The sequence below is a fragment of the Mirounga angustirostris genome, unplaced genomic scaffold (assembly GCF_029215605.1).
Source record: "Mirounga angustirostris isolate CCGP_5_RB_7025 unplaced genomic scaffold, mMirAng1.0.hap1 SCAF_10, whole genome shotgun sequence".
Lineage (NCBI taxonomy): Eukaryota > Metazoa > Chordata > Mammalia > Carnivora > Phocidae > Mirounga > Mirounga angustirostris.
This window is the reverse complement of record NW_026991718.1, coordinates 123,169,250-123,194,647: the sequence shown is the minus strand read 5'-3', so window position 1 is coordinate 123,194,647 and position 25,398 is coordinate 123,169,250. Positions and strand designations below refer to the sequence as shown.

The 25,398-nt window shown below is 49.5% G+C and overlaps 2 protein-coding genes across 13 annotated transcripts in view; one reads left to right on the top strand and one right to left on the bottom strand.

The window, feature by feature from the left end:
- Positions 1–28: 28 nt before the first annotated feature.
- TOMM34 (translocase of outer mitochondrial membrane 34) lies at positions 29–24,501 on the top strand. 10 transcript variants are annotated; one of them, XM_064573238.1, is made up of 8 exons: positions 29–233; positions 8,742–8,916; positions 9,908–10,189; positions 12,791–12,890; positions 14,002–14,154; positions 16,354–16,523; positions 19,229–19,376; positions 22,902–24,106. In XM_064573238.1, the coding sequence occupies exons 3-8, from the start codon at positions 10,102–10,104 to the stop codon at positions 23,317–23,319; spliced, it is 1,077 nt and encodes a 358-aa protein (XP_064429308.1). In that variant the 5' UTR covers positions 29–233; positions 8,742–8,916; positions 9,908–10,101; the 3' UTR covers positions 23,320–24,106. The 10 variants fall into 10 exon arrangements, with proteins under 10 accessions (XP_064429308.1, XP_064429311.1, XP_064429312.1 ...); XM_064573240.1 differs by lacking the exons at positions 29–233; positions 8,742–8,916; positions 9,908–10,189 and adding exons at positions 8,970–9,239; positions 24,115–24,499 and having other exon boundaries at positions 22,902–23,028; positions 23,215–23,330; XM_064573241.1 differs by lacking the exon at positions 9,908–10,189 and having other exon boundaries at positions 32–233.
- Positions 18,200–25,398, bottom strand: part of PABPC1L (poly(A) binding protein cytoplasmic 1 like) — a 28,109-nt gene continuing 20,910 nt past the window's right edge. For 2 of the 3 annotated variants that reach the window (XM_064573228.1, XM_064573231.1), the window contains one exon: positions 18,200–19,735. In XM_064573228.1, the coding sequence (XP_064429298.1) occupies positions 19,466–19,735 (270 nt within the window). In that variant the 3' untranslated portion in view covers positions 18,200–19,465. The remainder of the gene's footprint in view (positions 19,736–25,398) is intronic. The other variant, XR_010405867.1, reaches the window with a different exon arrangement.

The window sequence follows — 25,398 nt, the reverse complement described above, 5'->3', positions numbered from 1 at the left end:
GCGGCCGCGGAGCCCGGAGCGTCCTCGTCCGGCTCCAGTCCGTCGGCGACGCCGTCTCCGTGTGGCGCGGTTCGCCCGGGACACTGGGACTCGGGCCGGGAACCCGTCTCCGCTTCGGCCTGGCCCTCATTCCTCGGACTGAGATACTGAGGGTTCTTGCGAAGCGCCGTCGGTTCTTAACCGGCCAAGTTCTACGCGATTTCTGGAAAGCGCTGCTCCACGGACTCCTGGAGGTATTTGTGGGTTCCTACCGCTCCTAGCCGGTTGGATTCTTGTTCCAGACGGAGGCCGGACCGCCCTTGGATGTCACAGAGCATCAGGCTGCAAATTGCTCACCCTCTTTTCTTTTTTTTTAATTTTTTTTATTTTTTTTAAAGATTTTATTTATTTATTTGACAGAGAAAGACACAGCGAGGAGGGAACACAAGCAGGGGGAGTGGGAGAGGGAGAAGCAGACTCCCCGCCGAGCAGGGAGCCCGATGCGGGACTCGATCCCGGGACTCCAGGATCATGACCTGAGCCAAAGGCAGTCGCTTAACCAACTGAGCCACCCAGGCGCCCCGCTCACCCTCTTTTCTTAAGGGCCTCTCACCTTTGAGTTAGTTTGCGGACATAAGGATAGCTAGCTAATCGTGATTAAGCTCTTGCCAGGTGCTTACTTACTTATATTATCTCATTTAATCCTCTTAGGAAATCTGTAACGTTATCCCCAATTTTATGTATTATTTGTCCTGCTTTTCCCAAAGGTATGCCATCCATGAAATTAACACCTGAGCAGCCACCTTTCAGGGCCACCCAGATATGGCACCCCATGTGCTAAAATAGGGGTAACCGATCCGTTCCCCTTATACAGGAGAAACACATTTACAGAGAATATGTGCCAGGCACAATCCTAGGCTGTCTCTTTTTTTTTTTTTTTTTAAAGATTTTATTTATTTATCTGAGAGAATGGGAGACAGAGAGCATGAGAGGGGAAGGGTCAGAGGGAGAAGCAGACCCCCCGCCGAGCAGGGAGCCCGATGCGGGACTCGATCCTGGGACTCCAGAATCATGACCTGAGCTGAAGGCAGTCGCTTAACCAACTGAGCCACCCAGGCGCCCCAATCCTAGGCTGTCTCTTAATCCTCAAACAATCCTATGAAGTAGAAGTTATTATCCCCATTTTACAGGTGAGGAAGCTGAGACTCACATAGACACAGCTAGTGATAGAAAAGTTTTTAACTCAAGATGGGCTGGACTCCACAGAATGCATGTTTTGTTTTGTTTTGTTTTTAAAGATTTTATTTATCTATTTGACAGAGTGAGAGACAGCGAGAGAGGGAACACAAGCAGTGGGGGAATGGGAGAGGGAGAAGCAGACTTCCTGCCGGGCAGGGAGCCCGATACAGGGCTTGATCCCAGGACCTTGGGATCATGACCTGAGACGAAGGCAGATGCTTAACGACTGAGCCACCCAGGCGCCCCAGAATGCATGTTTTATTTGCCTCTTTGCCCTACTACAAATCTGTACAAATGGCAGTAGGAGCCCTGAGGTAGTAAAGATCAAAAGTTTGGCACAAAGTTCAGGAAGCCATCACAGGTCCCTATTACAAAAAGTCAGTCCTCTATCCTCTGAAATCCCCTGGTACTTTTCCTGTACTTCTCCTAAAGCACACTCTTCGTTTGACCTTATGTTCAGGCCCCGCTGCCCACACACACATCCCTATAAATGAGGTACTCGGAAAATATTTTTAAAAATAAATGTCAATTTACCAGTACACAATGTCAAACATCCCTCCTTTATCCCCTTCCTGGGATTTTTCCAAAAGATGGACTGACATTAGGATTGCCCCGTCTTTCAATAGAATGTCCAGTCCAGCACTGCCCCATAGAAATTTCTGTAATGGTGGAAATGTTCTATGTATGTGCTGTCCAAAACCATTGCCAGTAGACAGACACATGTGGCTGCTGAGCACTCTAAATGTGACTAGTATGACTGACAAACTGAATTTTAAATTGTATTTAATATAACTAATTTAAGGGGCACCTGGGTGGCTCAGTTGGTTAAGCTACTGCCTTCGGCTCACGTCATGATCCCAGGGTTCTGAGATGGAGTCCCAGGTCTGGCTCCCTGCTCAGCGGGGAGCCTGCTTCTCCCCCTCCCTCTCCCCCCAACTCATTCTTGTTCTCTCTCTGTCTCTCAATAAATAAAAATCTTTAAAAATAAATAAGTAAATAACAAACCTTAGTAAACCATAATATGATAATAGCTTAAGAGAAAGAACCAGTGGGGCACCTGGGTGGCTCAGTCGGTTGAGCATCCAACTTGTGATTTTGGTTCAGGTCATGATCTCAGAGTTGTGAGATTCTGTGTCTGGCTCCGTGCCCAGTGGGGAGTCTGCTTGAGATTCTTTCTTCCTTTCTCTCTGCCCCTCTCCCCACGTGTGCACATGCTTTTTCTTTCTCTCACTCTAAAATAAATAAAATCTTTAAAAAAGAGAGAACCAGGGGCACTTGAGTGGCTCAGTCATTAAGCGTCTGCCTCTGGCTCAGGTCATGATCCCAGGGTCCTGGGATAGAGCCCTGCGTCGGGCTTCCTGCTCCCCGGGAAGCCTGCTTCTCCCTCTCCCACTCCCTCTGCTTGTGTTCCCTCTTTCGCTGTGTCTCTCTCTGTCAAATAAATAAATAAAATCTTTAAAAATAAAATAAAAAAGAACCAATGAGCAGGGTTACTCATATTTCATTCTGTGCTTACTGAGCTACATATGCCTGGCACTGTACTAGGCTCTGGCTATGTACCAGTACTCAGGACATAGATGAGTTCTAGCTTTTTTTTGCAATTTACAGTGTAGAAGACATAGTTGCTAGAGAGGTAATGTAGTGCTAAATTATATAAAACCATAATGTGAGAACCTAACCAAGGCTAGTAGGATCATGAAAACTCTGAGAAGGTCAGAACACTCATTCATTCATTCATTCAACAAATACATATCTAGTATCTGCTCTGGGCCAAGCACAGTACTAGGTGCAAAGCAGTGAGCAAAATAAAGTTTCTGCCCTCGTGGATCTTACATTCAAGTGGGAAAGGCAATAAGCAAAGCAACAAAAACCATATAGACAAAAAAAAAAACCCAACATGTGACCGAAATGAGAGACTAAGTCACACTAATACTTTTAAAGAGTATTTAAGGCAGACGGAACAACAAGGGCAAAGGCTTGTGTTGGAAGAGCAGCTAGAATTTGGCATGTTTGGAGCAGAATGAGTAAGGAAAAGTAGGAGATGAGGTAGGAACTGTGGCCAGAGTCAGATTGAATAAGGGCAATGTAAAGATGCAAAAAATTGCAAAGAGTTGGTTCAGTGTACCAGTTAACTATCGCTACGTAAAAAACCACCCCAAAGCCCAATGGTTTCAAAGTAATCATTTTCCAGTTTTTGGTTATTACAAATAAAACTTAGTCATTTATGTACACATGTTTATATGGACATACATATAGGCATACCTACATTTCATTTCTCTTGTAAACACACAGGTGAGAAATAGCTGGGTCATACAGAAGATACTTGGTTAATGTATTAAGAAACTTTTTCAGGGTGATTATACTATTTCACATTTCCACCAACAGTGTATGGGAATTTCAATAGCTCTATGTCATCTACACTTGGTATGATCGGTCTTTGCAATTTTAACCGATCTAATAGCGTGTAGTGGTATCTCACTGTGTTGTCTTTTTTTTTTAAGATTTTATTTATTTATTTATTGGGGGGGCACAAGCAAGGAGGGAGGGGCAGAGGGAGAGGGAGAAGCAGACTCCCTGCTGAGCACGGAGCCCGATGTGAGGCTTGATCCCAGGACCCTGAGATCAGGACCTGAGCTGAAGGCAGACAACCTACTGAGCCACCAGGCCCCCCTCTCACTGTGTTTCTCATTTGGATTTTTTCTACTGGCTAATGAGGTTGAGGTTGAGCATCTTTTCAAGTGCTTGCCATCTGTATATTTTCTGAACTATCTGTTCAAGTCTTTTGTCCTTCCTAAAATTGCACTGTTTCCTTATTATTGAGTTTTTAGTGTTTTTTAATATTCTGGATGCATGTCCTTTATCAGATATGTGATTTACAAACATTTTCTGGGGCTTCTATTTTCATTCTCTTAACAGTCTCATTTAAAGAACAGAAACTTTAATTTTTAAGTATAGTTTATCCACTTTTTTTCTTTTATGAGTCATACTTTTGATGTCATACCTGAGAAGTTTTAGGGGAAGAGACCAACCCTGCAAGCTCACGTCCCAGGTTCCCATGTCAGCTGACTTCTGGCCAGTTTCAGCCAGCACTGGCAGGAGACGGAGGGCAGAACTAAGAGAGAAGCCAGTCTTTCTCTCTCTTCTTTGCTTCTGATCAAGTATCCAACAGTAACTTTGTCTTCAGCTCCTCCTAGAGCATCCTTACTTGGCTCCAGCTTCTACTCTACTGCAGCTTCTGAACTCTGTAAATATCACTGATGAAGGAGCAGAGGCAAACTGAGGGCAAAGCACAAGCTAACACTCCACAACTCTCCCACCCCCCCCTTGTGGGATATGTGTGACATTCCTCAGGCACTTCTGGCTGCCCTAGAACAAAGGAGAGGGAAAAAAAAAAAAGGTTAACCAGGGCGCCTGGGTGGCTCAGTCGTTAAGCGTCTCCCTTCGGCTCAAGTCATGATCCCAGGGTCCTGGGATCGAGCCCCGCATCGGGCTCCCTGCTCAGCGGGAAGCCTGCTTCTCCCTCTCCCATTCCCTCTGCTTGTGTTCCCTCTCTCGCTGTGTCTCTGTCAAATAAATAAATAAAACCTTAAAAAAAAAAAAAAAGGTTAACTGATGGCGATCACAGTCCTGCCGGATGCAGGACACAAGTCTCCTTCAGTTTGCAACTGTCTTAATGATTTATAAGAAAAAAGCAATTTCCAGAAACCTATAGACTCAATTTCCTGGAGCCCTAACATCACCCTCCTCTCCGTAGGATAGAAAATCTTTTTTTTTTTTTTTTTAAGATTTTATTTATTTGACAGAGAGAGACACAGCCAAAGAGGGAACACAAGCAGAGGGAATAGGAGAGGGAGAAGCAGGCTTACCGAGGAGCAGGGAGCCTGACGTGGGGCTCGATCCCAGGACCCAGGGATCATGACCTGAGCCGAAGGCAGATGCTTAACGACTGAGCCACTCAGGTGCCCCAGGATAGAAAATCTTTAATCAGTCACTCCTCATAACCCCAGTGCAGCTCTTTCTACCCCTGGGTCCTGCCTCCATGCTTTAATAAAACCCACCTTTTTGCCCCAAAGATGTCTCAAGAATTCTTTCTTGGCCATTGGCTCCAAACCCCAACACTCCAAGCCATATCATCCCCATTTCCTTTTTATATTCAAGTCCTGGGCATAGTAGTCATTTCCTGCTGCTGCTGGCCTTTGGGCTCCCTCATCGTTCTCTGTTGGCTTCTTGAATCCTCTGTCACCTCTGACACCCAATTCCCTGAACTAACTTCTTACTTCAAATCCCTTTCATAAGCCATCTTACTCAGTGTTTTCAGATTAGATCATGATTGATACACCTGAATTGAAAAGCATCCAGAACTGTTAATTGACAAATTATGATGCTGTCTCTACTTCTTTCCCCAAGACTAATTGGTTCATTATTTGGAATCAGCATATAAAAGTATTGGCTGTGCCTGGCTCAGTTAAATGAAATGTAAGATTGTCCTGATTCTTTTTTTTTTTTTTTTTTTTAGATTTTATTTATTTATTTGCTAGAGAGAGCATAGGCGAGAGAGAGTGAGCGAGAGTACAAGCAGGGGGAGCTGCAGGCAGAGGGAGAAGCAGGCTCCCTGCTGAGCAAGGAGCCCGACGTGGGCCTCAATCCCAGGACCTGAGCTGAAGGCAGCCGCTTAACCGACTGAGCCACCCAGGCGTCCCAGACTGTCCTGATTCTAACACATCTTTACTCACCAGTGTCTCTCAACCAATGAAGGCAGAGATATTATTTAAAGAAACTACCAATTAACCCTGAAAAGAAGTGTTTAAACAACAAAAAGATTACTGTCCAATAATAATGTCTGTGCATATTATCTCATTCAGGAGACTACAGCTATAATATCTATTCCTTCCCCATTAAAGCTGAATACAAATTAAATATGGCTTTGATGAGATGGTTAACTCAGAGAGATGAAATCTTAATAAATATCAAAAAGTTATTTCCTGCCCCAAAAATAGAACCCAAATTTCTATCAGCTGATAAATGTATAAATAAAATGGACACCCAAAATGTATACAATGGAAAATTATTCAGCAATAAAAAGGAATGAAGTTCTGATACATGCTACACCATGGATGACCCTGGAAAACAGTGTGCTATGTGAAAAAAGCCAATCACAAAGAATCGTGTGTCATATGATTCCATGTACATGAAAAGTCCAAAATAGGCAAATCTATCAGAAGGTAGATTAGTGGTTGCTTTGGGCTTGGGCTCGGGGATGGGGGAGATGGGGTAGGTGAATTGGGCCTGATGACTAAAAGATGTGGGGTTTCATTTTGGGGTAATGACAATATTCTAACATTGATTGTGGTGATGATTGTGCAACACTGACTATAATAAAAACCACTGAACTGTACACAACTTTAAATGGGTGAATTTTATGCTAGTGAATTATTTCTCAATAAAGTTATTTTTAAAAAGTCACCTCCTCCTAGAAGACTTCCTCTCTGCCCGGACTCCCCAATAGCTCCCTCCCCTAAATTCTTTCAGTTCTGCTTTTATCAGCTCTGCATTTCTGGGAAGCATTGTGGGAAGGGATTACCATTTATTAGTTGCTGTGTAAGAAACCATTCCCAAAACTTAGTGGCATAAAACATTTTTTTTTCTCTCACTCATAAATCTACAGTTTGAGCATGGTTCCACAGGGAAGGCTCATCTCTTTTCCGTGGTGTCAGTCAGGGTCAGTCACCATTTGGATGAATTCTTACCCAAAATGCCTCACTCACATGGCTGACAAGTTGGTGCTGGCTGTTGGCTGGGAGCTCACTTGGTGCTGGGGGTAGAGAGGACCTCTCTGTTTTGGTTAAAATAAATACGGATAAAGGCTAGGTTCTGAAGGATATTTGTGAGGGGGAGCCAGGAGGAAGCTGCAGTGCCTTTTAATGGCATAGTCTTGGGAGGTAGATAATGTCCTTTCCACTGTTGAGGGGACCCCAAAGTCCTGTGCAGTTTCAAAGAGAGCTGAATAGACTCCACTCTGCATGGGGGAGTGGCCAAGTTCTGGAAGAGGGTAGAGGACTGGAAATTATTGTTTTGGTCATTTTTGGAAAATACAGCTTGACACAGGTGTACTTGTCTGGTGTACCATTTAGAATATATCCACCTCCAAGCAACAGAAAAAAAAAAACAACTAAATGGTGGCTTAAGGCCCCATGACATTTGTTGTTTATTAATAAGTAGCCCAGAAGTCAGTCCTCCCAGGGTTGATTCAGGGGCTCGCCAATGTCAGTTTCATCTTTCCCCTCCCGCCCTCCTAGCACATTGGTTTTTCATACCTGTGCTTATTACCTCACATTGCAAAATGACTACCACATGTCCAGGTGAATATCCTTAACCCAACAGTACCAAATCATAAAGAGAGCAAAAGAAAAAGTTATTTTGCAGTCCTGTACCTCTTATCTGGGAGGAAGAACTTTCCCATAAGGACCCAGCAGACATCCTGTAACTCATTGGGCAAATCACAGGCATGTCCACCCCTGACAGATCACTGGCAAAATAGAGTGAGATTATTGTGATTGGTTTAAAGAAATCCTGATTCATTCCCTGGACCAGGAGAATTCAGACTTCTGGAAGCAAAGATGGAAGCTGTTGAGTAGATAACCAGCAGTGTATGTGCCTGGTCAGGTTTCCCCACCACACTAAGTGTTCATTCTTTCCTTGTGTAGGGCCTGTGCTGGACTGAGGGGATTCAGATGGAACAGCAACTCAGAAAGCTTATAGTCTGGTTGGGTTGGGTTTACACAAATAATTATAACTAAATTCCTGAGGGCAGGGACCAGGTGTCTGTCAACAGACCTTAGAACGGCATGTTTGGTGCCAGATCCGGTTAGGTCTTGTGGAGACAAAAATAAAGACCTATTTCCTGCCTTTAAAGACCTCACAGTCTTTGAGAAAAACTATAAACTGACAATCACAGAGTGATAAGTGCTAAATGAGGGATAAACCTTGGGAGCAATAGGAACGGAGGAGGGACAAGGTGAAAGACGTGAGGAGTCAAGAAAGGCTTTCAGAAAGGATGGTTGAGTTGATTATAGGTGGAGTCAGGATCAGGCAAGAGGAAGTGTTTGGAAAAGAACTGCAGGAGAGGGGCACATAAGCCAAGGTCAGGAAGCAAGAGAAACAGCTTCATGTGCGTAGGGGACAACAAGCAATTAAAAACACTGGCACATCAAGTGGGACATAGAGTTAAGTCAAAGGACGCTGAAGATAAGCTTAAGTTTCCCTCAGCGAAAGATCCTCATGAACCTATCAGTGCATTCATTTATTAAATCGACATCTACAGAGCACTAGGTACCAGTTAGTTTCCAGCCTCAGTGCCTTTGCACTTGCTATCTCTCGGTCTGGAATAGCACTCCCTAAATTTTCTCAGGCTTCTTCAGCTCCATTAGTCACCCAGAGACGCCTACCCCACCCCACCCCCCCTTACCTAAAATAGTCCCCATGTGGTCATTTTCCATTACATCACTGTTTTGTTTTTCTTCTAGCATTAATCACATGAGATTATCGTCTTCGTTTGCTCCAGAGTTAACAGCCTGTCGATTCCCACCAGAATGTAAGCCCCTCGCGAGCGGGGACCCGGCCTCTTTCATTGTTTCACCCAGAGTTTTAGCATCCCCAGGTTCTCAACCTACCTCCAGGGACCCTAACGCGCCTCGCTAGGTAAGTCCCGACCCGAGCCTGCGCAGAAGGCCCCTGGCGCGCGCAGCTCTGGCCCCGCCCCGTGCGTCCCGCCCCCTCCCGGGGTGGTTGGCCGTCGGACTCACGTCCTCGCCAGGCGGTGTTCCCGCTCGGACGCTGTTGCGCACGCCTCCGCGCGGTAACGGACGCGCCCCCCGGTGCGCCGGCCCGGCCCGGGATGGGCCCCAAGCTCGCAGACTCCGTGGACGGGCTCCGCGCCGCCGGCAACCAGAGCTTCCGCAACGGCCAGTTCGCCGAGGCCACGGTGCTCTACAGCCGCGCGCTGCGGATGCTGCAGGCGCAAGGTACGACCCTGGCCGCCGTTTCCCCGCCAGGCCGGCCACTCCCTCCGGGGTCCCCCGCCGCGGCCGCCCAGACCTCGCTCCTGCCCGGGGTGCTTGCGACTTGATTTCCCCGCGGCCAGCTGGCTCACCAGGCCCACCGGGCACCCTTCCCGCCCATTCCCCCCTTCGGCATCCTACGAGAAACTTCCTTGGCCCTCTCTGCCCCCCCCCCCCTTTTTTTAAATTGTAATACGGTTTTATTACTGGTTCTTTTTCACTTACGGGCATATCAGAAACATATTTCCATATTAATGGATGTTTTATCACATTTTTTTATCTCGGTAAAAAAAACCCAAAAAACCCCACAGCATTAAATTCACCGTCTTAACCATTTTTTAAGTGAAGTATTAAGTACATTCACGTTGTTGTGCAACAGATCACTAGAACTTTTTCATCTGCAGCAGTGAAACTCTGTACCCACTAAACACTGATCTTCCTTCCCTCCCCTCAGCCCTTGGTTTCCACCCTTCTACTTTGTGTAGCTATGATTTTGACTAGTTTAGATAGTTGAGATAAGTGAAGTCATACAGTATTTCGCTTTTGTGACTGATTTCGCTTAGCGTAATGGTCCTGAGGACATTATAGTCCATGTTGTAGCAATGTGACAGATGTTTTCCTTCTTTTTTAAGGCTGCATAATTTTCCATTGTATGGATATACCACGCTTTCTTTATCCAGATGTAAACAAGGCCTGTCTGATAAGGATCAGGGCTGCAAAGAAGACAAATACAGTGATGTGGTAAGAGAGGTGACTGGGGAGCTCCTTTGGAGTGGAAGGTCAAGGACAACTTTGAAGAAGAAGTGACCTTTGAAGTGACATCTGAATGATGAGAAGAAGCCAAGTGCACACAGTTTTGGGTGCTGAGCATTCCAGGTGGAGGGAACTGTTCATTCCACGGGCCCCCAGACAGAGTAAGCGTGGTGTTGCAGGAGCCAGACCATAGTGAGCCAGTGGGGAATTGTAAGTATTGAGGGCAGTTAGATAGGCAGAGCCCTATTGTGTAGGCATTTTACGCGGTAGGCTGTGGTAGGGAGTTTGGATTTTATTCCCTGATGGGAAGCTACTGGGGAGTTTTATTTTAAAAAGAGGAGCACCATGTCCTTTATCAGTTCTCCCAGCCTCCAGCTCCTGGGTAAGACACTTTGGAGAAGAGGTAAGCCTCATTCTAATCAGCCCGTTGCCCCAAACCTCTCCTCCAAAGTGTCTTACCCGTGCGCCCTCATTTTCTGTAGTACCTATTTCCCTTTGCCTTCTCTTCTTGGCTAGCATTTGTTGAGTGCTTTTCTGTGTGCTAGGCACTACAGACCTCATTCTTTTTTATCTTCTTACAAACCTACAGATAAGACTCTTTATGGACGAGGAGTCCAGAAGAGTTCAATTTGTCTACACTGGGTTATACAATGAAGACATATCAGAGGCAGGATTTGAATGCGCGTCTGACTGATTTGCAAGTCCAAGTTTTGAGTCATTTTGCTAGGCTTCTCCCCAAATCCTCTCCAAATTCCAGTCTGTCTTATTTGAACTTCTGCAATTTCAAGCCCCTCTTTTGCCCCCTCTTGTTTTTCTAGAACACTCCTCTTTAGGCCCGCCTCCTCATCTCAGCCTCACTTGATGAAGTCACTGACGAATCTGAGATATTGATATTACTGCCTTTTTCTTTCATCCTACCCCAGCTGGTCTGGAAAAGCATGTGCTTTTGTATGGATTTATTCTGGATCCTTAGAAGGGCTGGCCTGGGGTCTAGACTTAGTAGGGGAACAGCATTTGGTTCTGCTCTTGCTGTTAATTTTCCAGATGATTTCTGGGCAAATCCCTTGATTTCTCTGATCACTTTTGCTGACCTTGAAAGGACGGCAGGGAACAAGCTAACAAAATGAACCGTTCCAGCAAGTCTGTGAAGTGATATGTTTATGTGATAGGGGAGCACACGCGATCAGAGGGATTGAGTGACTCGTGCGGGCTCACGGGCAGGATCCTCAGTTCCTCTGCTGCCCTTCCCACCGCACCTCTGCTACTTGAGACTTGATATGGACTACGAGTTTTGAGTACTTGTGCTTGTTCCTCAAGGGCAAGGATATATTTTACTTTTTTCCTGTACTTTGATGTCTCACTCAGGGCCTGGCAAAATAAGGGGGAAAGTTCTTATTTTATTAGTTTGTTAATGTTGATATTGAATGAATGCCATCATGCCTCAATGGTATGGTAACATACTTAGTGAAAAAAGAGTAAGTTGCGGAAGGATAGGGAGTAGGGTGCCACTTAGTTTCGGAAAGCTTTGAAAGATATAAAATGGTATATTCTCTTCCCTGTGAATGCATATGTAATAGAAGTGGGCAGACATGCATACGGGAGGATGTTACCTACCAGCCTCAAGACTGTGCTGACATCAGGAGGTCTGGGCAGGAAGCAAAGGGAAAAGGGTGAGGATGAGTGGAACTTTAGCCATCTCGAAAATGAAAAAGGTTGGAAACAAATACAATGTATGCCAAGTCCAATGATGGATGTCAAGCATCTGTTTTACTGTTTTCTAAATGTTTTGTAATTTTCAGAAGAGAGTCTGTTTTACTTCTTTGGGGTATATACCCAGGAGTGGAATTACGGAGTCAACACTTAATAATTTTCGGGGTGTTTTGTTTGTTTGCTTTCCATTATGGCTTATGCTAGTGGGTATGAAGTGGTTGAAAAATTACTTTTTTAAAGATTTTAGTTATCTATTTGAGAGAGTGAGAGGAGAGCACGGGAGGGGCGAGTGTCAGAGGGAGAAGCCAACTCCGTGCTGAGTGGTGAGCCCGACGAGGGCTCGATCCTGGGACTCTGGGATCATGACCTGAGCCGATGGCAGACACTTAACCAACTGAGCCACCCAGGTGCCCCGAAAAATTATTTTTAAAATTGAAAGTCATTGTGGCTACACAGTAAAAGACATGGGCTTTTGCGATTCCTGAGGATAAGGTTTGCCTTTAGAGAAGTGTCTGATAATTCTCCTCCACACTGGGTCGCTTGAATCTTTCCTCTGATTAAGTTCTGCATAGCCCTGCCAGACCCAGAGGACTCTTCCCTGGCAAAATCCTTTCTGATTTGACCAGGTAGGATTAGTCTCTTTCTCAGAGTGAAGGAGACTTCAGTCTCCTTATCACATTTTTCTTTTCCTTTTTCAGGAACCCCTCTTAATTGGGTTTACATGCTTTTTGTAACAAAATTCACACACGTGCGCACGCATACACACACACATAGTTACAGCATGGATCTCCTTGAGCAGAAGCCAGCTGGTTCATGTTTTGTTTTTTGCCTGGTCCTAACTTCAGTGCTGGAGTGAGTGGAGAAGGTGTTTGGTTCCCCGTGAGTGGCGGGAAGCTTGCTGCTCTCGCTCCCATGTGAGAATGACAAACCTGGCAGCCCAACGAGCCTGAGCGGGAAGCCCAGAGAGCTCCGGGTATGAAATACACCCCAGAGTGCCGGGGCATCCATTTCCCACCCTGTTAATCTCGTACTTTCTGCTTCCCCCTGGCCAGGTTGTTCGAACCCCGAAGAAGAAAGTATCCTCTTCTCTAACCGTGCAGCCTGCCACTTGAAGGATGGCAACTGCAGGGACTGCATCAAAGACTGCACTTCGTAAGTGGGCGGGGGCGACCTCCGGGGCCTCAGGGTCTCCGGAGGGGAAGCTGTGTTCATCTGGCCTGTTCTCTTCTTGGGGTCAATCCCAGCAGTTAACAGCTGTGTCAGATAATGAGGACGTGTCCCTAAGTGTCACCAGCTCACTGAGGATAGGAGGCTCTACTTGGTGCTTACGGCCCCTGACTTGTGTCTTTGGAGTCTGCCAAAAGAGCAGGAGTCAGGTGGGGACTTAGAGGTGGGCCTTATGGGCCTTGTAAGATCGGGGACCTGAGGATGAGGGTGAGTTGCAGGCTAGTGACTGGCTCGCCCCGGTGTTTTCTGGGGTGGATGTGTGTGAGAGGGAAAGAAAGAGGGACCGAGGTTAGTGAATTGCCGCAAAACAAGCAAGGAGAAGAAGTTATCCATCGATGACCTGTTGTAACAGGTGTTCTACGGTTTGTCATACTTCTTTCTTCTGCAAGCCAGTCTGACACCGCCTTCTCTCCTCCTCACTGAGCTGACACACGTCTGCAGTGTCACCTTAGGTTTGTGCCCTGGTGGTAGCTGAGGGAGGAGGAGAGGGGAGCGGGCTCGTGGGGCCTGTGCTCAGTGGCTCCGTACCAGGCCCGTGCTAGGTTTCCTCCCCGGAGGGCTCATGACCGCCCTGCGGGGTAAGTTTACCATCCCGCCCAGGCTAGAAGTGGGTTGCAGCCAATTGAGGCCGTAAGGCGATCTGCCTGGGGTCCCGTGGCTGGTGGCAGAGGTAGAATTCAAACACCACTCCATCTGACTGCGAAGCCTATTTCTCCCACCGGGTCGGACTCTGTAGAAACACATGGAAGAATGAAAGCTACAGGCGCTTGTTCTTGATCTGGGGGGGTTGCGACTCGAAAATTGGTGCACGAGCACACAGATTTCACAGTCTTAGTGGTTTTCTGCTCATCGTACCTTCTCTACTTTGGTCGAAGATAGAAAGTCCCTCTGCTAAGGCCTGACATTTTTAGCAGCGTCTCTGTGCCAGATATGACCTGTACACTGAATGCTGTGGATGACGCTTCCTAGAAGGAGCTGCGGGGGGCGGGGTGGGGGGTGACTCAGCAGCTGGTGACATTTCTTCTTCTGGCTCTAGAGCACTGGCCCTGATGCCCTTCAGCATGAAGCCCCTGCTGCGGCGGGCATCGGCCTACGAGGCCCTGGAGAAGTACCCTCTGGCCTATGTGGACTACAGGACCGTGCTGCAGATTGATGACCGTGTGGCGTCGGCCCTGGACGGCATCAGCCGGTGAGCCTGACTCTGCAGACGGTCTCTCTGGACTCACTCGGGACCATGGCTTTGGTCATCTCTTGGGGGTCCCCCGAGGCCTACTGAGCACGTGGGGAAAGTGCAGGAGGACAGTCCGCTGTTGTGGTTAGCAGGGGCCTGAGGGGTCAGAGTGAGGGGACTGATGGATCGATGGCCCAGCTGCTCCCGATTCCTTACTGGGGTAATAAGGTATTGAGCTCTGTGTAAGGGATTGTTCCAGGTGTCCTGGGGAAGACCCCACTTGCTCCATAGACCTAACTAGAGCGGGGAGAGTGGGACACAGGTGCAGGCAGCCGGGACACGAGGCTATAGGCTGGTGTTTGCAGGGACGCGTCGGCCTGTGGTACTGTGACCCCTTCACGAGGCTCATCAGGCGCCATCAGGCTCACTGGCTGCCGTGTTGCAGGATGACGTGAAGGAGAGAGAGCAGAGTCGGAAGGGCTGGGCGGGAACTCAGATGGTGGAGATGCTGGAAAGAGGACAGTGGGACCAGTTCTGGGGACAGTTAGGTAGTAGTTTGATGAATCTGGGTGTTGGGGGTGGTGAGAAGGGAAAAATAGGAGAAACATCCTGGTGGCTGACATGTTGAGTTGGAGGGGACCATGAGACGAGAGACATGAGGACAGTGGTTGGTATTTACGTGGGTTTTGGAGCAAAAAGAGACAAATACAAGGCAGACCTATGGATTCGAAGGTCATCAGCATAGAGGTGGGTTGAGGTTGTGGGAGGAAAAAAAGACCCCCACAACAAGTGAGCCAGGGGAAGAGGATGGTGCTTAGAAAACTGCAACATTTGAGGGACTTCGGGGGAACAGCGGCCAGAGGGGAGGAGGAAATTCGGAGCCTTTAGGGAAGAAGTATTTCCAGAAGAATGAAAACCTCACTCCCATCAGGTGTTGCGATGAGTTAGTGGACTTCTGAGTTTAAGAAAGAGAGTTACTGGTGGTTGTGACGGAAGCATGCAGCGGGTCAGAAGCCCGGGTGGCAGGGGGTTCGAGAAGCCTGGCCGTGAAGAGGCAGAGGAGTCCAGCTGCGATGGCAGAGTGGGGTCTCCAGGGGGGTCTTACTAAGTGAGGAAACGGTTCAGTGCGGCCACCTGGAGTCGGTAGAGAGAAAGGCTGAAGCTAGAGGAGAGCTGCTGGTGGTGGTTCCTGACAGAGGCAGGACGAGGTGAGACCCAGAGCTGAGGCAGAGAGACTGGCCTCGTCACTTCTTCATCTGTGACAGGAGAGACCTAGGAAGGATTCAGTGCCCACGCAGGTGGGTTTGCATTTGTGGGACCTGGAAGTTTGCCCTGAAAAAGGAGGAGGGTAAGGGAGCCGGGCTGAGGAGGGTAGAGGTTTGAAATAGCTGTGCCAGTCAGAAAAACAGCTGTGAGGGCTTAGTCAGAGGCGGTGAGTTTGTAGTCATCGCCACCTGGGACGCTGTCCTTCTAGTCGCACAGAGCACCGTGGTTGGGGCAGAAAAAGCATACAGTTGGCTTTATTCACTGATCGAGCACATGCTTACTGGGCCCGGGCGGGTATCAGGTGATGTGCTAGGTGCTGGAGATTTCTTAGCCAAACGGACGTGGTCCCTGAGCAACATTTGAAGCAAGTTAGCTGGGCCCAGAAGGGGGGGGGTGGAGAGTGAAGAGATCATTCCAGGTAGAGGGAAAAGCATGGGCAAAGGCTGGAACATACGGATCAAGAGGGAATGCGGCTCCCGGTAAAAGTGGAGCGGTGGGGGGGGGGGGGGCACACCAGATCTCGGGCCCTGTCAGCCTAGGGAAGTGGGAACCGCTGGAGGAGTTCAAAATTTGAGAATGACACAGGATTTGTATTTTATAAAGATCTCTGAGCATTGATCAAAGGTCAGGTGCTTGCCTGGCCTTTTAATAGATCCACTGAGAAAATATAAGATATGTGATCCTTCCTTGGGGGCATGTGTGGTCCTTTGGGGGTAAGGTTTAAGTACCCTTAACAAGCAGCCATCCCCACTTCGGGCTTAACAGAGTGTGGCCAAGTGACGGCCAGGTGGGGCACGAGTGTCATGGTGGCAGACATCTGTTCCTTTCCTGCTGTGTGTCAGAAGGTTGTAGAGGGATGGTGGCTCTCTCTACCCCCTCTGGATTTATGAGAGGGGGAGTATCTTCTTGACCCAGCTGGAAACCTCCCTGTAATTCTGTCTGCCTTTCCAGAATGACCAGAGCTCTCGTGGACTCGCTGGGGCCCGAGTGGCGCCTGAAGCTGCCCGCTGTCCCCTTGGTGCCTGTCACAGCTCAGAAGAGGTGGGATTCCGTGCCTTTGGAGTACCACAAAGAGAAGGCTAAGAGAAAATTCAGAGAAACCACAACTTCCAAGGGCAGAGGTAAGCTGTGACTTCCTGCCCAGAGTGTTAACAGTCTCCCCGTGGCCACTTCCTTTAGAGTCATCCTGTAAAAATTGGCCTTGCTTAAGCTGAGCTCTAAAAATTATGGTGAAACAAAAAGTCTTCACCTCTTAGAGTCTTCTCAATTCTATCCTCGATAGAATTGAGATGCGAAAGTCCTCCCACCGCTGTCTGGATTCAGAGATAGAGAAGGCACGTTGGACGCTCAGTGTGGCTCAGAGGTATACAGCTTTAGTTCCCTTCTCTTTTCTCTGGCAGCAGTGGGGATGGATGAGCTAGGATGGTTTAGAAAACTCAACACTTTGGTAAAAATAACAAAGAGAACGTATTGGCTCATGTAACTGAAAGTTCCGCGTCAGGTTCAGGCAAGGTTTGCTCCAGCAGCTCACTACATTATCAGACTCGGACTCCATTCCTCAGTACTCCTCTCAGCTCTCTTCTCTGGTGTGTCTGCTTTGTCTTGGGGCAGTCTTCCCTCCCAGTGGTAAAACAGCTATAAAGTAGTTCCTGGCTTCGTCCCCTTAGGCCATGCCTCATGGCCCAGAGGAAGAGAAAGAGGTGATTTTCTTCTGAGAGCTCCCTAAGAAAGGGTTTCTTTCCTTTAAATCCCTTTAAATACACTGTCTCGGTGTATTCTAGCCTGTTTGGTCACAGGCCATTCTCTGGGAACTGGTCACTGGGACCAGGGGCTGAAATTTTGTGATGACCTCTGTCCTAAGCCATCTGCCCCCACCTTCATAGCGAGAGGGTGATGCTTCCCCAGGAACACACACACCACATGAGGCCCTGGAGGTGGAATAGGGAGGGGCGATCAAAGCCAGGTAGCCCCAAAACAGGAGACTGTTCACCTTGACCGTGTAAAATGGAGGGGCCGTTCTTCAGGCAGCGGTTCACCGGCACCCCAGGGAATTAGCTGGGCCCAGTGAGCTAGGTGTTGAGGGGCGGAGATGCAGCAGGTCTGAAGGCTGGAGCCTGCCGTGGGTGGTAGTGGAGGGCAGGGTCACCCCCCCCCCTTCCTGGGAGGGAACGTGTCTGGCCGTGGGTCACATTCACTGGTTTGTGGGAACCTGGCAAGTGTCCCCCGACTCTTCTCCAGAATGGAAATGTGGGGCGCTAACGAAAATGGCTTCAGGGCACCTACCAAGTATTTCATTCTTTCAGAGTCACCGAGCCATCTGTTTTCCAGCTCTGTGCCGAACGGCGTGACACAGGGCCTTTAGTGTTTGGGGAGTTTGAAACGGGCACCAACACGCGTGCACTTGGAGGAGTCGGGGAAAGGCTCCCGGAGGAGGTGACAGGTTGAGCTGGACATTGCGGGGGCTGAGGGGGGCGGTCTTCAGCTGGGCAAGGGGAGGGAAGGGCATCTGTGGCAGGGACGGTGGAGAGAGCTAGAGAATGCAGTGCAGTGGGTATCACTGGGGAGCAGTGGGAGTCCATCCGCGCGCCTGCGGCTGGTGTGTGGAGAGCTGGGGCAAAGCCGAAGGGGTGTGGACGCCGCAGCCCCCCCAGGAGACGCGCAGGAAGGTTCACAGCAGGGTGTTTGCAAGAGCAAACAACAGAACCGGAAACAGCGCAGGGCTCTCAGTAGAAGGGATGAACGAGCCATAGCACAGCAGTGCGAACGAACTACAGGGATCTGCATCAGTACGGCCGAATCTGAGGAATACTTGAATTATTTATTCTTTTATACGAGATTTAAAAACAAAATGAACAGCAAACGGTTTGTAGGAACTATCGTATATAGTTAAGCTACCAAGAAAAAAAAGGGGGAAGGAAGCACAGGATTGGGGATCACGGTTTCCTCCAGGGGTGGATTGACTTGGGGAGGGGGGCCCCACAGGGCTTTAAAGGTCTTAGTAAGTGTTCTATTTCTTAAGGTGAGGGATGAGTTCAAGGGTGTTAGTTTTGTTCCTAAAACCTTACCCATGTTGCAAATATTCAGGATTTTATAGAGAGAGTTTTTTAAAAAATTAAAGAAACCCGGCCATCTGGGAGCTGGGGCTGGAGCATTGAGTTGTGGCTGCGCAGTGAAGGGCCTGAGGGCCAGGCGAGCAGCCGGGATTTCACCTCGTGTCTCTGTCTGTCAAGGCTGGGGCCACACGGCGTGGGGTAGGCGAGGGAAGGTGCAGGCTCAGACCAAGCAGAGACGGGGAACGGTGGGCTCTTCTGCAAGCCCGGGAGCTACACCCTTTCTTTCTGAGATGCTTGCTTATTGAAATACTTTTTTATTCTCCTGCTTTAAGTTTATAGGGTGTTCCTCACTTTGTGGTGTACTCTCAGGTTTTGTCCTGACGCTAGCCCTGGGTGGGGTAGCTGATGGCCCAGCGTACAGAGAAACTGAGGTCCCAGAGACTTAGGCAGGTCGCCCGAGGTCCCCGGCTACTAAGGGGCAGTGCTGGGGCTAGAACCCAGCTTGCTCTTTACCACGTATCTGTTCTTATGTGCATGTCTGTGTGTGTTTCCATCAGGACTCCCCAACCTCTTCTGACTGAAAACCTGTTGAATTTCCCAGAAGCCCTGTGAGGGGGGCTCCTTCCCCCCGGGAGGCTGCTTCCGAGCAGTGTAGGGAGTCTCGGGGCGGGGGGAGAAGGCCGCAGACGACGCGGGACAGCCGATGCCGGCGAGGCCTCGTGGATCTCGGGCACCCGCTCCATGGCTTTTTCCTCTTCTGAATTTGCATCTAGTGTCTTCTGCTGGGGATGTGGAGAGAGCCAGAGTTCTGAAGGAAGAAGGCAATGAGCTTGTAAAGAAGGGAAACCATAAGAAAGCTATTGAGAAGTACAGTGAAAGCCTCTCCTTTAGTGACATGGAGTCCGCCACATACAGCAACAGGTATCTGCCACCAGCCGCTGGCCTGGGGGATTTCAGGACGTCGGCTGCTGTCCGTAGTCTTCTCTCGGACTGGGGCGGGCTCTTCATTCCTAGCGCTTAGTCAGTGTGTCGCAGCTCGAGATAGGCATTCCCAGTTGTTTTGGTCCCCGTGAGGCAGGTGTGGCCAGTGGCATTTGCTCTCTTAAAGGAATAGACACTGAGCGATGCCGGGGCGCCTGGGTGGCTCGGTTGGGCGACTGCCTTCGGCTCGGGTCGTGGTCCCAGGGTCCTGGGATCGAGCCCCGCATCAGGCTCCTTGCTCGGCGGGGAGTCTTCTCCCTCTCCCTCTGCTTGCTATACCACCTGCTTGTGCTCTCTCTCTGTTAAATAAATAAATAAAACTCTTAAAAAAAAAAGAAAAGGAAAGAAACTGAGCGATGCCAACGTGGAGCCTGGGCTCTGTCAGCCTCCCTCCCCCTCAGGTTTTCATGAACCTTCCAGAGGAGCACACTCCATAAGTAAGAGCAGTGTGCTTGTACAAACACAGCCTCAACGTGTGTCTCGCAGCCCTCCCCCTTTGCCCCAGCCCCACGGGTTCCCCGGACCCTCCTGTTAGAAGGCTTGGCACCGTCTCAGCACCAGGACAGAACCCAGGGTGTGGACTAACTATCGCCTGGCCCGGGAGCGAGAGATGGTCCCGTCTAGCCTGAAGGGTGTGACCTGTGGCGCAGCTGAACACCCCGCGCCACGAGCTGCTGGACGTGAATGCCGGTTCCTTCCACCGACAGTGGGGTCACTATTCCTTTATTGGGTGGGAGTCACGGTTTTGCAACACACTCGGGCGTGCTGGTGGTAGGTGGTCTTGCCCTTTTAAAGTCAAGAAATCAGAAGCTCAGAGCCAGAAGGGCTTTACCTCTGCTCACCGGCCAGTAAGTGGCGGAGACAGACTTGCAACCTGGCTCCGATGAGGTCTTTCTATTAGTTTTACTGTCAGAAGCTTGAAACATTCAGCAAGGGACCTTATCTGATCCAGATCTTGCTTATAAAAGATTTACTACCCAAAATATTATAAATTGTTTCTCCCGCCCTGCTAACATACACATAACTACTCTTTAGTTCAAAAATCTTGGATCTACTATAGTCTTGCCATTCCCTATCCAAAATTCTTGGGATAAAATGTGTTCCAGATCTGAGTAAGGTAATCTGGTCTGTATATTGGATCACATAATACTCCCACAGGGTCTGGGCAGTGGCTGAAGTTCATTGTTAACATTTCTGCCTGAAACACGGGGAAATTCCATGTAACCTCAGGCCTGTGCAGGTCAGGTTTTGCTGTCCAATAAGTTCAAAAGAGAACTTTTTGTTTTAAAGCGTGGATTTTCGAATTTGAGACCTGTGGTCTTACTGGCTGATTGGACCAGGGATGCCTCAGTCTGCCAGGCTCACCGAAGGAAGGGCTGTTGCCCGTTTGTTCTAGGTTTCTGCTGCAGCATTTTGACGCCCCCATCTCTGGGCCCTCTGGACTCACTTGCTTCATACTGAGAGAGACCTCTATTAGCCTGTTTTCCTGGATTTTTAATACATTCAAGACAATGCTTTGTTTTGTTTAAATACAATTTTTCATACAAGTATGTTTTTGCCACAGGTTTGTTTTTTTTTTTCTTTTAGCTTTTATTTATTTATTTGACAGACAAAGAGGGAACACAAGCAGGGGGAGTGGGAGAGGGAGAAGCAGGCCTCCCACGGAGCAGGGAGCCCGATGCGGGGCTCGATCCCAGGACCCTGGGATCGTGACCTGAGCCGAAGGCAGATGCTTAATGACTGAGCCACCCAGGTGCCCCTGTGCCACACTGTTTTAATTATTAGTGCTTTATACGATCTTGTAGGGCTGGTCTTCTCCTTGTTCTTAATCAGAGCATCACTGGCTATTTTCCCAGGTTTGTTCTTCTAGCTAAACCTTCGGATCATTTTGACAGACTCCAAAAAGTATCTTGGTGGGCTTTTGGTTGTGGTTACATTGAATTTATAAATTTAATTTTGAGGACTGATAACTCGACACAAAACTGAATTTCCCATCCATTGTGGCTGAAATTATACCACATCCTGGATGCCATTTTAATGCTCCGCCTTGTGCCTATGCAGCTCTGTGTACCAGCTCATCGTCTTGGCTTCCTTCCCTTCTCTCTGTGCAGTTGGTACCTGAGTGGGGATATCACTCAGGTGCCCAGCACCTACAGCTTGCCCTGAATGAACCTTCAGAAGAGTCTCATTTAAAATTAAAAATGAACGTGAATCCCTACCTCACTCTGTATTTTAAAGTAAATTCTAAGTGGATCACAGTTTCAAATGTAGAAAATAAAACCACCAAGTTGTAGAAGAATGCATGGGTTAATTATCTTGCAGTGGGGAAAGTATTAAAATAAAATTGTTGTGGGGTGGGGGATAAGGACCAGAGAGGTCATTAAAGGAAAGGTAAATTTGATTTCATGAGGTTAAAAAGCCTTATGTAAAGATACTGAGCTTTGCCCATATTTAAAGCAACTACATTAAAATGGACTTTGTTTTCTTCCATTATTGACTGAAGTTAAAGATTGACCCCAGGGTTAGTACAGTTACAGGAAAATAGACAGTTACTGATAGAGCCTCAGAGAGCAGCTCCTTTGCAGAGCATTTTGGCAATAATAGTCACGATTATAAATGCACGTATCTGCTGACCCATCCGTTCCTCCCAGTAGGCATCCTGAGTTTTATGCACAGGATGCTCATGGCAGCATCTTGTATTAGCAAACCGGGAGCAATGAAAAATATCTCCAGATAAGGAATTGGCAAAATAAGTTGTGGTTCATCCAACTAAGTGAATAGTGCTCCCATCGGGAATGGTGAGGTAGAGTGGGTGGAGTTACAGAAGGAGCGCCAAGACACACCTGTTCTTAGTGGCCATCTCCGGAGAAAAAAATGGGGAAGATGTACACGCTTTTTTCCCCGTCAATGCAGAACATTTTGTTGTATGGATGTATGCGGCTATTTTTTCCTCATGATTATGAAAGTTTTCACAGTGTACGTTGAAAGAATTGTATGTTGGACACTCACACCTACCACCCAAATTCCCCGTTAACATTTTGCTACGTTTGCTCTATCGTACGGAGCCACTGACCGGTGCCGCTTGGTTTGGGCGCATTTCAGAGTGAGCCGCAGACCCTGCACCTGCCCGCTGACGTGTCCGCGTGCGTGTGCTCAGGGTCCAGTACTTACGGTAGAGGACTTCTCAATCCGTCGGGGGCGGGGTTCAGGAGCAAAAGAGCGCAGGCTGGGAGCGGGAGGCAGCCCAAGGGACAGGCCCCATGGCCAGGACGGCCGGGACGTGGAGCGTCCGCCCCGCGGCGGCCCCGGTGCTGGCGCCGGTCCCCTCGCCCCCCCGCACCGCGAGGGTGAGGAAGCCGCACGGCCACCGGCCCCGAGCGGTGTCTGCCGCCTCCCAGGTCACCGCTCGGCTGGTGGGCGGCCGCTGAGCAGTGACCGGACCCTCCCGACGGCCTTTCCCGGCAGAGCACTCTGCCATCTGGCCCTGAAGCAGTACAAGGAAGCGGTGAGGGACTGCACGGAGGCCCTCCGGCGGGATGGAAAGAACGTGAAGGCGTTGTACAGACGAGCGCAAGCCTACAAGGCACTCAAGGTAAAGAGCCTGACCGAAAGGCGCCAGCTGAGACGCCTGTGCCTGTGGTGGCCCCACGCCCCCAGGGCAGCCCCCGCGGTGGCTCAGGGCAGGCCTGCAGGCTGGGGTTCGAGACCCTGTGGGCCTTGGCAGCCCCAGCCCACCTCCGTCAGGTCTCCGTCCTCAGCCCCTTCTCTCTCCTCTCAGGACTACAAATCCAGCTTGGCAGACATCAGCAGTCTCCTGCAGCTTGAGCCCAGGAACGGCCCTGCCCGGAGGCTGCAGCAGGAAGTTAAGCAGAGTTTAAACTAAAGACCCAGAAGGTTAGCGGGAAGCCTCTGCCCAAGCTCCCTCCTCTGTGCCTGCTCCTGGGACCCAGCATGCCCCCGAGCGAGCTCTGAGGCCACTCAGACGTGCTGGCTTCCCACCCCTTAAGAGGCTTTGCTTTGTTCAGAATTAAGCTCAGAGTAGTAAAAAGAAAAAACAAAACAAAAAACCCCCAGATGGTGTTCTGCTGGAACGGTCCCCACTGCCGCCTGCCCTGGACAGCTAGCAGAGCACTTGGCTCCGACCCTGCCCCAAGCATGCTCCCCACGGCTGCCCTCCTAGCTTCCCCAGACCCATCTCACTGTGGTTCATCTGAGCAAAGTGAGCGCGGGGGTCGGGAGGTGGGGAGGGGTAAACTAGAGCCCAAAGCAGCCTGTTGAGCTGGTTCTCCAGGGCTGCCATCCCCGCCCTGTCCGTCCCAGAGCTCCTGGTGTTCTGAGCTCCAGTGCCTTTTGGCTGGGCCCTCCTCTGGCAGGGATACAGAATCCTGACCCGCAGGTGGCCTTGTCTGTAGCTCTGGGCTGCTACCCCCTCCTGCGGGGAGGTGCCTGAGCGGTTTTAAGAGTCCGGAGGTGTGGCCGCTCCTAAAGGTGGGATGGAGAGAAAAGGCCTTGAAGTCTGTGTCCTTCCACTCTGGGCAGGGACCATCTTTTGACCTCAACAGTGGCCCCCTCCAAGCTTCTTGGTTCTTTGTCACGCGAAGTTAATTTGAACTAAATGGACTGATTTTGTTGAACTGTGTATCCAAGCTATTGCATTAAACATCTTTCTGGTACGTAGATGCCTGCCGTACTTCCGTACACTTCGTGCTTGGAACTTTGCAGGAACAAAGAGCTGCAGCGTGTTGAGCACTTGCGCACTCGTCGACCAGACTTCCCGGACTGTGTGCGTGGGTCAGGCTGTGTGTACAGTGCGGGGGAAAGCACGGTAACCGACACGGTCCCTGCTCTCGGATGGCTGAGGCCAAGAACCCCAGCAGCAGACTGCAGCCTGCGCGTCTTAGAGGAGCCATCATGTGGCGCTTCTCCCCGACTTGGGGGGCAAGGGGTCCCTGAGGAGGTAAAGCTTGCATTGAGTTCTAACGTGAGAGTTTAACTGGGGAAGAGGGCAGAAAGGCAGTCCCAGCAGTCCCAGTCCCTTTGTAAAGGCCTCAGCTGGGAGGAGAGGGTGAGGACCGGGACCAGAAAGTGCTTTCCTGGGCTGTGTCCCAGTTAAAAAAAAGGGGGGGGGGGACAATTTTTTTTATTTGAGAGAACAAGTGGGAGGAAGGGCAGAGAGAAGCAGACTCCCTGCAGAGCAGGGAGCCCGAGTCGATCCCAGGACCCTGGGATCATGACCTGAGCCAAAGGCAAATGCTTAACCGAAGGAGCCCCCTGGGCGCCCAAATTGTTTTCCCCTTAATGGAGCAGCGAGCAGTTTGAGGACTCTAAGACACAGCAGAGGGATTTCATTGTCCCTCTGCTTGCTGTCACAGGAGTGCTGAGCACCATTCAGCTGGTAGCACAGCTTCTGACCTCTGAAGGATGAGTCCACAGACCTCTGAGCTAAGCAGATTTTAGGGTTCACAGAGAGACCCATATGCGTGGCCAAGGGACCAGAGTGGGGAGCTGTACCCCTTTTATTGTCACCTCAGGCAAGACTCTTTAACTGATGGGAGGCAGGCTTAGTGGTGACATCCATTCACAATTGACGTTTTCTTCTCAAGGTCTGGAAGGCAAGCATCTTGATTTGCTCATGAACACATAGAAGGTAAAATCATGACTTGGGCAGGTATCCGAAAGCGATTCTGTGTGGTTTCTTCTAGAATTACGTTACACAGCCCCTCAGTCAGCCAGAGCCCAGAAGCAGTTGGTGCTTCTGGGGTGTATACCTGCGCTGCAGGGCACTCAAGCCAGGCGCCCAGAAAGCTCCATGTGCGTCAGACACGGGCACCCGTAGCTTTAGTGCTTCTCTCAGTGCTGTGTGAGGAGCACTGCTGGGTGCGGATCTGCTCGCGTGCACACACCTACTGCACTCTGGGTTTCTGCTCCTTCCAGGCAATTCCCCAGCCCAGTCAAACCCCCA